We start from the raw sequence: 16,911 nt of genomic DNA, 5'->3' as shown, positions 1-16,911 counted from the left end.
AAAATAACTTCCTACTTCCAGTCTATATTTATTTATGTCTATGGTTTGAGATTTAATCCACATTTTGCTTTTTTTTTCTATAAAAAAATTATTTCTCTGAGTCCAGTGCGAGGCCCCCAACAATCGGAGGCACCTGGCGGCTTCCTAGTTTGCCTATGCCTAAGACCGTCCCTAAATGGGAGAAAATTAAAGCAAAACAATTTAACTTAAAAAAAAAAAATGCGTCGGGGTTTAATCGTTATTATTAACTTTATACTACCCAGAGGTATAATTAATTAAAGTAACGATTTCTTTGACTTGAAATAAATTACAGGCTACATTGAATCTTGTCCTTATTTCCGAATGTCTATAGTCTACAACTCTTCAGAGACTTGTTAGTGACAGTACTCAATACATTCAAACAGACGAGATCTAGATCTATTTCTCTTGACAAAGTGATAGCTAGTGGAGAGGAGTTGTCTTTGCCTGTACCTAATTTTCGGTACCTACTCATACTGAAGTACTGAAGCAATGAAGTGGGACTAGCTACACAGGCAGCGATTAATCATGTTACAAAGGTCATGAACTTTAACCCACTTTCGGTATCCTTGAAATATAGTACAGGCAGTCAGGTAGTGAGGAGAGTTACTAAAAGAGAGAAGAGAGAAAGAGAGAGAGAGAGAGAGAGATGGGAGAGCATATATTTGAGGAAATTGGCTTTGTTCTTTCCCAGGATAAAGGACATCTCGACTCCAGAGCTTTCACCTCTTACCCTACTTCATTTCCGGTTCCGGTTAAAAGTTGTTCTGTAGAGCCAGACCAGATTCAAAACGAAACAAAAGATATTCAACTAGGAACTCGACTCATTCTGTCATAAATGTTTCATAATAACAAAATAATCTTTTTTTTTTTAAAGAATCAAAGAAGAAAACGGACAATATGAAATGTGTCTTGTTTTTTTAAAAAACAATTTCACTAGAAAAAAATTTAACCGTAATGGATTAGACCAGAACGTATTTAAATCTTTTGAGTCACTTTTGACTGAGTGGTTATTATTATTATTATGTTAGAAATGAACGAGTAGTCATTCTCTGGCGCTGCCAGGGTCGAGTTTCGCCAAAGAGAAACAAAATTCATCGTAGTCCCTTTAACAGTTTCCACTGAGGAATTTTCTGGTGATGTGGCAGGTCTGCAGCAGTACCGCCCTCTGACAGGCATCGAAGATGTTCCTAGTAATGTTAAGGGCCTTGAAGGTGTCTGTGAGGTCAGTTGTTATCATGGGCGTAGCCAGGGGGGGGGGTTTGGGGTTCAAACCCCCCCCCGAAATGAAATCCCCCCCCCAAAAGGGGGGGGGGAGTCGGAATTTAGTGACTGATTTTTTGCTTTGTTTTTGTTTATTTTAGGTGAGGTTTTAATACTAAACCATCACTTGCCCCAGCACAACCAAAGGGGTTTTGAGTTTAAAACCCCCTACCAGGGGGGTTCGAGTTTAAAAACCCCTACCGGGGGGGGGGTTCGAGTTTAAAACCCCTACCAGAGAGGGTTCGAGTTAAAAAAAAACCTACCAGGGGTTTTGAGTTTTAAACCCCCTACCTGGGGTTTTTGCAGTTAACTCCCCCTCTTCTATAAAACAAAACAAAAAAAAAATGCAAACGAAAATCCCTTAATTCCAAGAGCACAGTTAAGGAAGATTTTGATTTTAAAACCCAGCCAAAAATTTACGATAAACCCCCTCTTTAACATAAAAAAAAAGCAGCTAATTACTCACTCAAAATGTTATGAGCGTGGCTAAATTGTTTTGACTCAGTTTTGAGTTTCTTTAATAATAAAAACAAAGCAAATTATACACTAAAAATGTTATGAGTGTAGTCAAAGGGGTTTTGAGTTTAAACTCCCATTCAGAGGGGTTTGGTGCTAAAAATACATCTTCAATATAAAAAAAAGCAAATTACACACTAAAATTATTTTTTTTAACATAATTGTAAGTGATTTAAACACGTAGGCTCATAGAATTAGCCGTCTGAGAGCGTTTCGTGTAAGTCTCATTGCCCAGGGGCGCCGTATTGAGAGCGCTTTTCTCTAGCAACTCGGACAGGTCCTTCTAAGAGTTTCTATGTCTATACACCCTCCATGATGGCTAGAAATTTCACTCACAGGCTTTCTATTATTGAGTAGAACCGTGCATTCGAATACCACATTGTCAATGGTATCATTGCGAGTCGAAGTTTTTTGCTTTATAAAAATGGTAAAGTACAGAGTAGCAGACGCGAGACTAATGTTAACAGAGGCGGCCTTAGCAGTGCGCTGGTCCTGGGCGAGTGTCATATGCGGGGCCATGAGCTGTAAGGGTAGACTATATAACCCGTACCACATTACGCTAACGGGCTGATCCACCATTACGTTTAGTTTAGTTACAAGCATAGTACCTTGCGTAAGTACTGTACTAGTGGCCGTTTGACTACATTGCATATTGTTTTGTAATTGTTCTGCATGAAAGATTTTGCCTTTAAGGTTAGCTAACGTAATGATTCAGAAACACTTGTATGATGAGAAATCCACAAATTTGTTACTAATAATGTCTTGCTGGAGTCGTAAACCAACTAGTATTATCTAGTTTTCAAAGCAGACGGTGACAGGGAATCTCCAATCGCGGGGCCCCTCTCAGACGCGGGGTCTGAAGCGGTTCCCCCACTTGCCACCCCCTAAGGCTGCTACTGAATGTTAACAAGTAAAATATTTAAAAAGAAATACTTAAAATGAGTGAAATTGCATCAATTACTTTGAATCAATCATGTAATAAATTTTAAATAGATCTAGACTAACAATAATACTGTTGTAGCTCCGCTTCCGCGCCACACTGACCATTCAACACAAGTAGTACGAGACATGTTGATTCTACAGGAAGAAGGACTGTTGTAGAGGAGAGGAGGGGGGATCTGGGAGAAGGTTTCGGTGCGGCCTTTTCAAAGGGCTATTTTTAAAAGTCTGAATTCGAACTCGAGGTCTCGACCCTCCGTGATGGACAGCCGACGTTCTAGCGACTGAACTATTCAAACACTTATATCATAGTAGAAGGTTTTATAGTTATCTATTTGTTAGTTTAAAAGGTTTAAGCGACGACCTAATTCTCTACACAAATCTTATCTTCCCTTTCCTGGTACATTTTCTATATAAAACAATATTAATTAAATAATAATAATAATAATAATAATAATAATAATAATCTTTATTATCCGTAAGGAAATTTGTCTTACAATTTGTGCATTACACCAAACAAAAAACATTATAACTATAAGAAACCAAAGTGTACATTCACACCAGACTCACTCATAATTTACATGTGACAAAGTTTATATCAGATTGTTCTTATTTAATGATTTGATTGCCAGGGGAACAAAAGAGTGTTTGTGTCTGTTTGTCTTTGCTATCGGTGTCTTGTATCTCTTTTGTGATGGTAAAATCACAAAATCCTGACACAAAGGGTGATTCTTTATTTCGAGGATCTTGTTAGCTTTTTTATAGATGTTTGTCTCAAACAACTGACCAAATGGGGTTTGTTTTTTGCCAATGATTTTGCCAGCAGCATTTAGGATTCTATAAAGTTTATTCTTATTTTTAATGCTCAGATTGCCATACCAGGCAGTGATATTGAAACTTAAAATATTGCAGATGTGAGCGTGATAAAACATAGCCAAGGCCTTTTCGCTAACATTAAACGAGGACAGTTTTCTTAGTAGTCGTAATCTTTGCTGCCCTTTTTTGCTGATATAATCAGTATTTGCAGTAATTAATTAACTAATTGGTTAATTTTTAAAATTGTTTTTTTTTTTATGTGTTGTGGTTGATAATGAATAATTGTGTGATGTTTTCACTCAATCCTGGGAAGTGGGAGAAATAACATGTACGTGATAAAAGCTTTTCAACAAAACACCATAAACAAAGTGAGTTTGCAAGAAAGTTCATTTCGAGCGATAATATAACCCTGTTATTGGAAAACGAAGTCAGACCAAGCACTATAAATATAATCATATTCCTTGAACCCTATGTGATAAAAAGAAGAACATGCGCAGCCTTGAATCTGAATTTCAAATATTTATCAGACTTGTGTTTATAAATCACGACATGTTGTAGCAGTCGATCATAGAAGGAATCATGCCATCGTAGTTGCAGTAAAAATAAATCAATAATAATAAAATGACTATTCCAGAACATTTGAGAAGTATATGTGCTGTACGCCCTTACCACTAATTAAATGAACATACACACGAGTAGATAATTAGGATGCGAGGTTTGAGTCGAAACACAACAAAAGTGAAAATCTTTTATCGGTCGAACGAAACGTGAAACAAAAAAGTGCAGATTTCATCATTGTTAATTAGAAATTGGCTTACTGACCATCTTGGGTTCACGCCAAGCGAGGATTAACGATATCTGCCAGACGGCCGGTCCGTTCCAGATTTTTAATAATCATTTTTTAAATTCTTATTAAGACTAAGACTAAGACTAAGACTGCTTTATTGATCCTTACGGAAATTTGTTGTGATTACAAGGACTCTTTTCTCATATAAAGACAACACAACAGAAAAATACACATAAATACAACAGACACAACATTAAAGACCTAATAGAACTATCTCTAGTTTTCAAAACCCCATTAAGACAGTCTAAACTAATTTTTATAATTCTCTCTAGATATAGACCTCTCAAGACATAGACCTGATAGGACTATCTCTCGTTTTCAAAACCCCATTAAGACATAGTCTAAACTCATATTTATAATTCTCTGAAGACATAGACCTCTCAAGACATAGACCTAATAGGACTATCTCTCGTTTTCAAAACCCCATTAAGACATAGTCTAAACTCATATTTATAATTCTCTGAAGACATAGACCTCTCAAGACATAGACCAAATAAACTCCACCCAGAAAATAGACTCTAACTCTCTCCCTTTTTAAAGAACCCTCTTTTATGAACTAGAATCTTAACTCCCTCATGTTTATAATCTTCTCAAGACATAGACTCTAACGCTCTCTCTTTTTTAAACCCTCTTAAGACATAGAGTCTTAACTCCCTCATGTTTATAATTCTTTCAAGACATAGACCTCTCAGGACATAGACTTAACTCTTTCTTTTTCATAACCCTTTCTCTCAAACCTGGCAGTCATTAAATGTTCCTGAAACATTTGTATGCCGAGCTGTGGTCCAAGAAAGAGATTTGGGGCGGGCTGTGGTTGTATGTGTGTCTGTGAAAAGGGGTGGGGGGCGCTCAGCACTGGCTGCATGAAATAGAATCTACCAAGAACATGTTGCTATCTAACTGCTTATCGTGCATTATAAAACGGGCTCCATTGTTTTAATGTCCAGGCCCCCACAACACAGGCAGTCTTTGTCTGAACATTGTGATGTCTGCATGGAGGATCTTTAGGTCAACAAATGCAATGGGCTTTTAATAATTCGTGTACATACGTGAACAGATTTAAAGCATGGGGCGTATCTGTGTTCATTAGTATCATCTGGGGAAATATTATAGTGGCGTTGCTATAGACATACGAGGTGTATTTTCCTAAACAACTAAACGTCGCAAAAATAGTCTCCCATTATCATTAATGACCTATAATTAGGTTACCAGAAGAAAGATTTTAAATATCTAGATTCTAGGGCACAACCATATAATAAACATAGTACTTGCTCAGCAAAACTTTCATGCTTATAGATCGCTCAGTCAGCTATGTTACAATCACACTTATGGACCAATTGTGGGTAGGTGGGAGAGTCGTATCTTGGAGACGGTTGTCGTGCTGCCCTTTCAAAAACTAGTGACCCCCTTGTGACGGTACGCACAGGTACGGCGTACCGGCACCTTTTTCAATATGGGGAAAAAATATTAATGTTCTTGTATATTAACATTTATTATTAATTTATTAGTAGTTAATAGTTAGGCAATCCATCACTGAGTACCTGCACCTAATTTTATTTACAAAACAAGGTCACAAAGACAGTTTGTGTGGAAACACAAACTGAAAATCGGCCCCCGAAGTGGTTCACCCGGGCAGGTAAAAAGGCAGGTTTCAATATTATCAGAATGAAATTCTATCAAAGACAAATGACAGAAAATAATGGAGAAGAAAAGGTTACCAGATCTCGTGTGGTGCCCCAGCGGTCCAGCAGACCAAAGGATAGGTGAAAGTGAATGTGAAGTCAGATGGGAACCTGGCCTAACTGATGTCTATCTAATTAATTGTTTTGTAAAGGGTCAATCTTTTATTCCTCAAGAATAAAACATTTCCGTAAAAAGAAAAACAAACATTTTTTTTTCTTTGGTTAGGTGTTCTGTAATGGTATAGGTATTGCAGTTCACGCGATAATGTGACAAGCTACTTATTAATTGTTGTTTTAAATTATTATATATTTATAATTGGATGTAAAGTATATGTATGTATGTATTTATGTCCCGAATATAAATCAAAATCGTTTGATCCATCTTGATAAAACTTGGCATAAATGCTCCTTAGATTATGGCGGAGACCGTAATGTATGTAAATATGGTTAATGTCCCTCCCACAACCGAAGGGCCCTCAAAATAAAAAGAAACACATTAATTTATCTCTTTTAAAAAGGAAACTTTTTTTTACCAAATCGGGTAAAGCAGTTTTCCGCATCCCACTTTTATTTTCTTGGCAATAATTGTGAAGGAACATTAACTATGTTTGGTCTAATTCCAGTAGATCAGTAATATCCAAGCTTGGGCCCGCAGGCCGCTTTTCATATTCGACTAGTATATATATATATATATAAAGTAAAGTAAAGTTCCCTTTCAGACCTTGCGATCTATAGGGCAGATGATATTAAGGTCATCTGCTTCTATGTCCAACGGTTAACGAACAGGGTGTCATGTGGCCAGCACAACGACCAACCGCCTTTACTATCCACAACTAAAGTCAGGTACCCACTCATCCACCGCCCCCCCCCCCCATATATGTATGCACGTATAACAAAAAACACAGAATGCATAATCTTGACCACACCCATCATGTAACTTCTTAGATAAACAATATGCACCATAATATTAAGGAATAATAAAGTCTTTGTTAAATATTCCCAGAAGCAGCTAAATACTGCTGTTTCTTGCACACATAGAGGAAACAGGGATAAGTCAGTATTTATAAGTTATGATGTGAAAAAAATAATTTGATGTGCTCTATAATGTTAGTAGAAAAACAAAACGTAGGGCGTTATACAATGGGGCTGGAGACAGAGAAGCAGACTATACAAAGGGAAACATGGAGCACCAGGGAATGGGAACAAATTCGGAAGAAACGATTAGTTGTCTTTTCTATTCTATAGAACCTAACTTCACACAAGGGCGCGATCAGTGAAAATAATAAAAAAAAAACAACAACAGACAATTATTCTGCATTGATCAGTAGAAACAAAACTGAAATAGGGCAGCATCAATAATCAGGGGAGACAATGTAGACACATGCTGACAAATAATGAGAGGAAATAATGAACTCTTTAAACACATTAACTATCAATAATACAAATAATACAGTGCTGTCATAGTGCGTCGGATATACTCAGAAAACAACAGGTTTCTCAAACTGTAAACGTGAATGTAACCCCTCTCCCTCCCCCACACACACGCCAGTAGATGTTGGTTCGCTCCCCTCTAAGTGGACTAAGAGTCTGCTAGCTCCCCCATCGAGCCTCGGGGTGGAGCACCGACGCCAAACGTATCCACTTCAGAAATTCAATCTCCAGACGTCTGCAACACACTATTTATTAATTTGTTTAATTAAAATTTATTTAGAACATCCGGAGATCTAATGAAGTTAAATTAAGAAGGAGTGACGGGGGTCAGAAACATACATGTGGAATGGGCTTGATCATATTTTGATTATCCCTGTGTTCTTGTGGAGAGTCAGTTATATTCATACATAAGAGGTCAATAAAACGAAGGTAGAATATTGTCCGTTCATAGTATTAAAAAAAAGGCGACAAGTAGACTGTAGAATTACATTGGCGAAGACGTATTGAAATGTGTTCTCCAAAATACTGCTTTAAATCAATCTTGTTGCAGACTTCTCTCGCAATAACAGTATGAAGTTTATACTTAGAAGATGAACGTTGTCACTTATTGAATGATTTCATTTTGAAACATTGATAATAAGGTCGTTTTATCCTCAGTAATATTCTGATATTGATTTAGAACGAGGGGGGGAGGAACATTTGAAACTAATATGTTTCTGTTATCGTTATCGCTTATTAAATACATACAAAACAACAACACGTGTTCACTCAGGGGGGGGGGGGGCTTATTCAACATATACCATCACACCTGTCATATACGATTAATTTTCCTTGTTCGATACCAAACAATATAATTAATTACCAATAGTTAATTTACTAATTGGTAGATTTAAAAAAATTAATTCTTGTCTTGTCAGATACAAGGAACAATCGTGAGAAGTGTCAAGTTGATCCTAGATTGGGTGTCGGAGAATTAACCTATACACACCTTTTTACAAACAGTCATACAAGGCCTGTCTTAGGCCACTGCAACCTATGCGTCCGCAGTAGGCCCCGCACTTTCATAGGCCCCGATGAATTCTAGGTGTAAATTATTAAATTAAACCATTTTGACTTCTTATTAAAGGGTTCCTGGAATTCTCCTGAAATTGCATAATATACGAAAAAGTCATGAAAATCTCCTGAAATTATTAAAATCTTCTGAAAACTCATGCAAATCTCCTTAAGAATAGACAAAATTGTCATTTCGGGGTGTCATTCAATAAGGAAAATGCCGATCCTACTCGCGATTAAAAAAAAAAGGCATTGTCAGCTTTCATTTAATAAAAATGTAATAATAAGGCGAATTTTAACCAAAAAATACTTAATTGACTTTATATCTCGACCTCTTAAAAAAACCAAAAGCGATATTTTGCTAGTCGATAGTAAATCTAAAAGGCAGATCTGAATTTTTCTAGGCTTTTTGTTGGAAAACTATTATCTACAGTAGATGGCTCGTAAAGTTAATTTTGTACTTAGTAAAGTATTAATAAAATGCAAGGACAAATTTATTTTCTAATACAAACTCTTAATTTCTACTTATTATCCTTATCCCGCCCAGACTGGGCCCCGCGCAATCCGTTTCGCATAGGGCCCCGCAATCTATAGGACCGGCCCTGCAGCCATAATCGATATAAGTTTTGTAACTAAAACAAATAGGCATTAGTGTAGTCATTGGCGCATCGGGTGTGCCAGTGGCGGTATTTGGTGACTGAATTTTTGCCTTAGTGCTTTTAAAAGTAGTGCAAAACTCCAGTACGCAAATTTCTTGATCGCATCCAAGAGGTGGGAGGATATTTTAAGATTTTTAGTTAAATTCAATCCCCCTCCCAATCGCCAAAAAAACCCCCCAAATCCTTGCTACGCCCATGGGGGTAGTTGTAATGTAAAAGCTCATCCTTTCAGAATATGAGTAGATCCTTCTGTAAAAGTACATTTGGTCTAAACAGTCTAAACAACAAATGTGTTGGTCAAGTACTTACTTTGTAAAGTGTCCATTATTCCTCAGCTTCCCCCCCCCCTCCCATCCTTGACTACTTTGGGATGTCCTAAATGTGTGTAGTCTAACTTTTGGTCATTTATTCAGACTATTCTATTTTTAGATTTTCAACAAGAGACTACAAGAACGTACATGTTTCAAAAGTGTGTTACTTAGACCTAGGTCTCTGGACAAAAGTGTGTTACTTAGACCTAGGTCTCTGGACAAAAGTGTGTTACTTAGACCTAGGTCTCTGGACAAAAGTGTGTTACTTAGACCTAGGTCTCTGGACAAAAGTGTGTTACTTAGACCTAGGTCTCTGGACAAAAGTGTGTTACTTAGACCTAGGTCTCTGGACAAAAGTGTGTTACTTAGACCTAGGTCTCTGGACAAAAGTGTGTTACTTAGACCTAGGTCTCTGGACAAAAGTGTGTTACTTAGACCTAGGTCTCTGGACAAAAGTGTGTTACTTAGACCTAGGTCTCTGAACAAAAGTGTGTTACTTAGACCTAGGTCTCTGAACAAAAGTGTGTTACTTAGACCTAGGTCTCTGAACAAAAGTGTGTTACTTAGACCTAGGTCTCTGGACAAAAGTGTGTTACTTAGACCTAGGTCTCTGGACAAAAGTGTGTTACTTAGACCTAGGTCTCTGGACAAAAGTGTGTTACTTAGACCTAGGTCTCTGGACAAAAGTGTGTTACTTAGACCTAGGTCTCTGGACAAAAGTGTGTTACTTAGACCTAGGTCTCTGGACAAAAGTGTGTTACTTAGACCTAGGTCTCTGGACAAAAGTGTGTTACTTAGACCTAGGCCTCTGAACAAAAGTGTGTTACTTAGACCTAGGCCTCTGAACAAAAGTGTGTTACTTAGACCTAGGCCTCTGAACAAAAGTGTGTTACTTAGACCTAGGTCTCTGGACAAAAGTGTGTTACTTAGACCAGTTTTTCTTGAGCCAGACGCAAGTTGCCCGTACAGAATGATTTTTGGGATACGATTGTCCTCCATCCGGCGAACATGTCCGAGCCAGCGCAGGCGGCGTTGCCTGAGGACCATAAAGATACTGGGAAGGCCTGTTCTCGCGAGGATCTCAGTATTACACACTCTTTCTTTCCATGTTATTTTTAAGACCCTTCGAAGGCAGCGTAGGTGCATACTCTCAAGAAAATGTAATATCTAAAGACAACAACAAAAACCTATGGTCATACATTAAGTCTAAGAAAATGGAAACAACAGGCGTAGCGCCATTAAAAGATGAACATAACATAATACATAATGATAATGAAACTAAAGCAAACATTCTAAACAAATACTTTGCATCAGCATTCTCAGCCCCAGGAGACAAAGACATATTACTGAATTTGAACCAAGTAGACAACATAGAAGATATAGTAGTACAAGAAAATGGAATTCAAAAACTATTAGCCAACACCAAACCAAATAAAGCTTCTGGACCTGATGGTATTCCAGCTAGATTACTCAAAGAACTAAGTAATGAGCTAGCCCCAGTGTTCAAAATACTCTTTCAGGCTTCACTTAACCAGGGCAGAGTACTAAAGGACTGGAAAGAAGCTAATGTCACCCCCCTATTTAAAAAAGGAGAAAAATCTGACCGAGGAAACTACAGACCAGTATCACTTACCAGCATCACATGTAAAATCCTAGAACACATAATATGTAGCAACATCATAAACCACTTAGACAAACATAATGTCCTCACACCATACCAACATGGCTTTAGGAAATATAGATCATGTGAAACACAACTAATAGGACTAATTGATGATTTTTCAAAAGGTTTAGATAATAGTGAACAAATAGATGCTATCTTACTAGATTTTTCTAAGGCTTTTGACAAAGTTCACCACCATAGTTTGCTTAAAAAATTAAAATATTTCGGCATTAATGGTCCACTGCATCAGTGGATTAAAGACTTTCTGATAAGGAGAGAACAAACTGTAATAATAAATGGCTCTAAATCAACACCGATAACAGTAAACTCAGGTGTACCTCAAGGAACAGTCTTGGGTCCACTACTATTTTTAATTTACATAAATGATTTACCAAATTGCATTACTTCAGGAACAAAAGTCAGATTATTTGCAGACGATTGCATAATATATAGAACAATAAAAACAACACAAGACACAGATATTTTACAAAGAGAATTAGATGAATTACAGAAATGGGAATCAAATTGGAGCATGTCTTTCCACCCAGAAAAATGTCAGTTGTTAAGAGTAACAAAAAAACTAAAACAAATTAATTCCACTTATCTTATTCATGGCAAACCAGTAACACAGACTAAAAACGCAAAATACCTAGGTGTTATAATAAATGAAAAACTGTCATGGAATCCACATATTGATGAAACTACAAAAAATCAAACAAAGCATTAGGATTTATTAAAAGAAATTTCTATAAATCAAATAAGAACATAAAACTAAAATGTTATTTAACCTTGGTTAGGCCAATAATAGAATATGCATCCTCTGTTTGGGACCCCTCAACTCAAGAAAACATTAAGAAACTAGAACAGACACAAAATAGAGCAGTGCGATTCATAACAAACGAATATTCACATTTGACTAGAGTAACACCTTTAGTAAAATCACTAAATTTAGAAAGCCTTCAGGACAGAAGGCTCAAAAGTAAAGTAGCAATCATACATAAAACACTGAACCATAATCTTCAAATACAAAAACAAAATTTAATAAAATACTCTGAAAGACACAAAGATAAAGGCACATTCCTCGTCCCATATGCTAGGACAAATTTGTACAAATACTCCTTCTTCCCTAGTGCTATTAGAGCATGGAATGGGTTGCCTGAGCTAGCCAGGAAAACCAGTGACTTGGCAGAATTTAAGTCATTGGTTAATATGCATGACTAAATGCATGACGCGTAGGACGTAATCATCTTCTTTTTTGAAGTAACGTCTGTATTATATAAGATAAGATAAGATAAATCATTACCCTACAAATAAAACAACAACATATATTTAGACCCTACCGATGACAGAATCCAAACCATTACTTTAATAAATAATAACATTCACATCCAACCTCAATATCGTTTTACCATACCGCAATAATAATATTATTACTATACAACTAGTATATTATAATAAATATATGCCTACCATTGAAATATCATTTCGACACCACTAAGGTAATATCAAAACCACACCATAAAAATATAAATTTGATGTTAAGTGAATAGTTTCAGAACTACATTATTTTGAGTATTTTTAGAACATCTTTATAAAGGGAATTTTACAACAACAGTCTAAATCAAATCAATTAATTAAAAGATTTCCAAAGATGATTATATCATTATCATATCACTCCTATTCCAGCCAAATATCTCGATCAACTTAAATCATAACACATATATTAATGACCGGTACATAAAATATGTTTCAACACACCAATTAATCATTTATACCATTATACATAAGTATATTCTATTACGTCTATAATTCCTCACATTCCATAGAAAGGCCCAGTCTAGAGATTCACCACCAAAAACAACCTGCAGGGCTTCTGCACTACGCATTGTGTCAATTGTATACACATTCTATACAAATATAGATACAGATAAATATACTTAAGAAAGAAAGACACAGGGAGACACACACACATACACACACACAGAAAGACGAGAGAGACTGACAGACGGACAGACAGACACATAAAAGGACGAGAGAGAGACACAGACAGACACAGAGAAAAACGAGAGAGACAGACAGACGGACAGACAGACAGATAAAAAGACGAGGAGACAGACAGAAAGAACACAATAAAAGCAGGATGTAATCTATTTATAACGTTCAGGTAAGGTGAAGCAAGCTCACTCACTCATCCAAAAACATTAAATGAGATACGCACACTACAAAGAAAGAGAGAGAGAGAGAGAGAGAGAGGGGGGGGGGGGGGAAGGAGAGAGAACTCAGTCAAAACATATAGTGTATAAAGTCGGAACATATGTCTGCAGACCCGTATGCCGGCAGCCGTCAATTTCCGGTGCTGGCAAGTGCGTTAAGAAAGGCGGCGAGCTGTTGTCTGCTAGTTATTGAAGGCATCTGTCTACTTAGTCTATCTGAAGTAATGTCTGTGTCTGTGGTAGTATTGTAAGTCTGTATATTTGGTAGTATTATAAGTATGTGTCTGGTAGCATTGTAAGTAGACTTAAGCTTAGAGCAGTTACATGTATCTAAGCTATGAAGTTGTTTTTTTTTTTGTTTTTTTTGTGAAAGTACACAAAACATAATACTTCTCCACTATTTAAACTTGGTCTATTTTAGTGACTAAAAAAAATTTCTTTTACAATTCAATAATGAGTTTTACTGAAGGTTTTGTAGAAACCCTTCTGGACCATGGTCTGAGATTGTCTAAAATAGAAGTTAATATTTTCTTTGATGAGTGTAGCTTGCCCAGGTAAAGAAATAGACAGAACCAACTTCCTACAATAAAAAAAAAAAGTTTGATATGTCCACTTATTTTTTTTATACTTTGTTTTCGGCGGGGGGTGGGGGGGAGGGAGGGTTATAATTTAAATTATATATTCAGCCTCACTCCCTTAAAATTTGTTTACCCTGCCTTAAAAAAATAAAATAGTGTTTTATTTATGTATTAGTATATAAAGATAGTCTTATATGTCTGTATTATTTCATAAACTCAGGAATGAATTTAAAGTACATTATGAAATAGTTTTTCTACTTTATCACGTGCTGAAGTAGCTTTACCATGCCAGTATCAGTGTTTATTTTATCTTATCAAATCTTAACTATTTGTTTAACTAGCTTAAAAAAGTCCCACCATCTGACGATAACCGCTATAATTAGGTCGTTCATTAAAAAATGGTACACTAACGATAGACCACATAATATGGCTGGCTGCGCCATGCAATGTCGTTCAATTGTCTCAATAATCCAGGGTTCATACTCTGCCCTCTGCCATCCTCCATCTTATCTTATATTATCTTATATAATACAGACGTTACTTCAAAAGAAGATGATTACGTCCTACGCGTCATGCGGAAGGTTTGGGCTAGGGTGTAGAATATCTTCAACTCTGAAGAAACTTCCTGAAAATGTAAAACATTTTACTAACAAAACAAAATCTTGAATAGCTTAGCGGCAAAACACGTTGGCCTTCCATCATGGAGGCTTGAGTTGGAATTCAGACTGGAGCAAATTTCTTTTCTCTTTTCTTACTTTACTTCTCATTGATTCAAACTAATTGATGTAATTTCATTCAATAGAAGCGATGTTTTTTTTATTATATATATATATATATATATATATATATATATATATATATATATATATATATATATATATATATATATATATATATATATATATATATGTGTGTGTATATCTTTTTACATGAAATTGTAAACAGTATAAAAATATTTTTTATGTTCTAAAATACCTTTAAAATCCTTTATCATTAAATATAAATATTTGCTAGAATCACCATTTCCTTGTTTCAACTTTGGAACTTTTCACTTTATAAAGTCGGCAATTATTATTAATTATGCTAATTTGGTTATTTTCGTTTCAATCCCTCTCTCCTTCTTTCCTCAGATAACTTCCTGAGGAACTGGTCGGGAAAAAAAAGTAGGTCATGAACAACAAACTAGTGAAATGTGTGCCTCATGCAGCGCTACTGGAGCATCCGTTCCTGCAGCCCTAGTAAATTAAATCGGATGCCATGAAATTAACCTGCGTCACTCTAAGAAGATGTTACAGTACTGAGTTTGGCTTGCCACTTGTCAGTACATTGCCCTAGTCACTGCTGACTCATCCACGCTTCCTGTTCATTACAATAGACCAACCCCCTCTTTTTTTTTAAACCGTCTCTGCCCTCTTTTTATTTTCCACTGCTACTACGATCATTCCAATTCTCTGAGCTGTACCAAGCTCAAAGAGTGATTCAAGCTTTTAAATGTCCCTTTGGAATTGAACAATACTTAAACAATAAAAAAAAACAACGTCAAACTGAAGATGCAGAATAAAATTTATCTGAAATACGCATATGCCAGGTTTGCAACTATTATCTATACAAAGATAATATTTTCCGACCGCAAATGACTGAAATATGTAAAATTTCATTCCCCTAAAAATATAGCTGAAATTAAACAATCTTTTAAAAGCAAGGACAATCCTAGCAGCCTTAATGACATTGGTTTCGAGAGGCAGGCAATGAGTTCTCTGAAGTCAACATCTCTAAGCGTTATGAGACCACCAAAGCCACCCTGCTGGCGCGATTTTGTCGCCCCAACTGCTAAAAGTATTGCGTCCGAGGGAGTTGATGTTACCGAGGCGCGATCTCCAATAGTGGATTTAATGGACGTTTCCAGAAGTTCAGCCTCGCTTCCTGCTAACAAGCCTAGCCGCCTCGCTCGTCGACCACGGGCCAAGATCCACCGAACAAGGAGCGAGCACATTATTCACGCCGAAGAGTTACCGGAGAGCGCATTCACTGGCACCCTAGCCGACACAGACCCCAAAGGTTTGAGGACTCGGATATCTGAAGGCTGCCTTTACGTTGAAGAGAACAACAGAAGATGCCAGAGTTGGCTGGCCAGCATCGAAGCAGCCGAACCGCTGGATGAGGTCATTTATACTAATGAAACACCATCGAGCAACAAGGTTGCATTTCATCTATTTGAGGACACAGAAAGTAGAAAGTCGGATACTAACTGTGACCTAAAGCCATTGCATCACGAGCTTATTCCCATAGGAGAACTTGAACAGGATGAAGAAGTGGAAATACCCGAAGAGACTTTCGTTTGGGATATCTCCCAGGAGAACCGCCAGCGGTCTTTCAGCTCCGACGAAGACATTTGCTGCACTTGCAATCTTCGGGTTAAAAGCAACATTCGTGCATCCTGCAAGGGGCAGTGTGCTCTGCATGAGTCAGTTCACAGAAGCACACCATCTTCAAGCCCTGATCCCAACCACAAACAAAACTTTGATTCAGCTGAGTCTCCAAAAGATATTGCCAGCAGCAGAGAGCTTCTATCAAGATTGACTCACCAGCGTGTGTTTTTGCCGGGTAATGATCATAATTCTTCCAAAAGCCAAGCAGGAGGCAGTGATACTTTAACTTTAACCTTGGAGCCGGTGGGTCCTACGGACGATTCAACCAAAACCATGGTCAACCCAAAGCCGTCAAAGGTGTCGTCTTTGCAAAGAAACCCGGCAGACAGTAAACAGGTGGATAAATCTTCTCTACCCCATTGAGTTTAGTAACTAGTTACATTGATAAAATTCCGATTTTATAAATTATTTGTTTTCATTTGAGCCATTGATTTTTATAATAGGCCTATTTATATATATATATATATATATATATATATATATATATATATAT

At 36.8% G+C, this 16,911-nt stretch overlaps 1 protein-coding gene across 2 annotated transcripts in view; it reads left to right on the top strand.

The window, feature by feature from the left end:
* LOC106068686 (uncharacterized) overlaps nucleotides 1-16,911 on the top strand; it is a 24,680-nt gene extending 7,769 nt beyond the window's left edge. For both annotated transcript variants that reach the window (XM_013228143.2, XM_013228141.2), the window contains exon 2: nucleotides 15,120-16,911. In XM_013228143.2, coding sequence (XP_013083597.2) covers nucleotides 15,738-16,781 — 1,044 coding nt within the window. In that variant the 5' untranslated portion in view covers nucleotides 15,120-15,737 and the 3' untranslated portion in view covers nucleotides 16,782-16,911. The remainder of the gene's footprint in view (nucleotides 1-15,119) is intronic.

Source organism: Biomphalaria glabrata, chromosome 1 (genome assembly GCF_947242115.1).
Source record: "Biomphalaria glabrata chromosome 1, xgBioGlab47.1, whole genome shotgun sequence".
Lineage (NCBI taxonomy): Eukaryota > Metazoa > Mollusca > Gastropoda > Planorbidae > Biomphalaria > Biomphalaria glabrata.
Note: the sequence above shows the minus strand (reverse complement) of the source record. Positions and strands in the feature narration are given on the sequence as shown.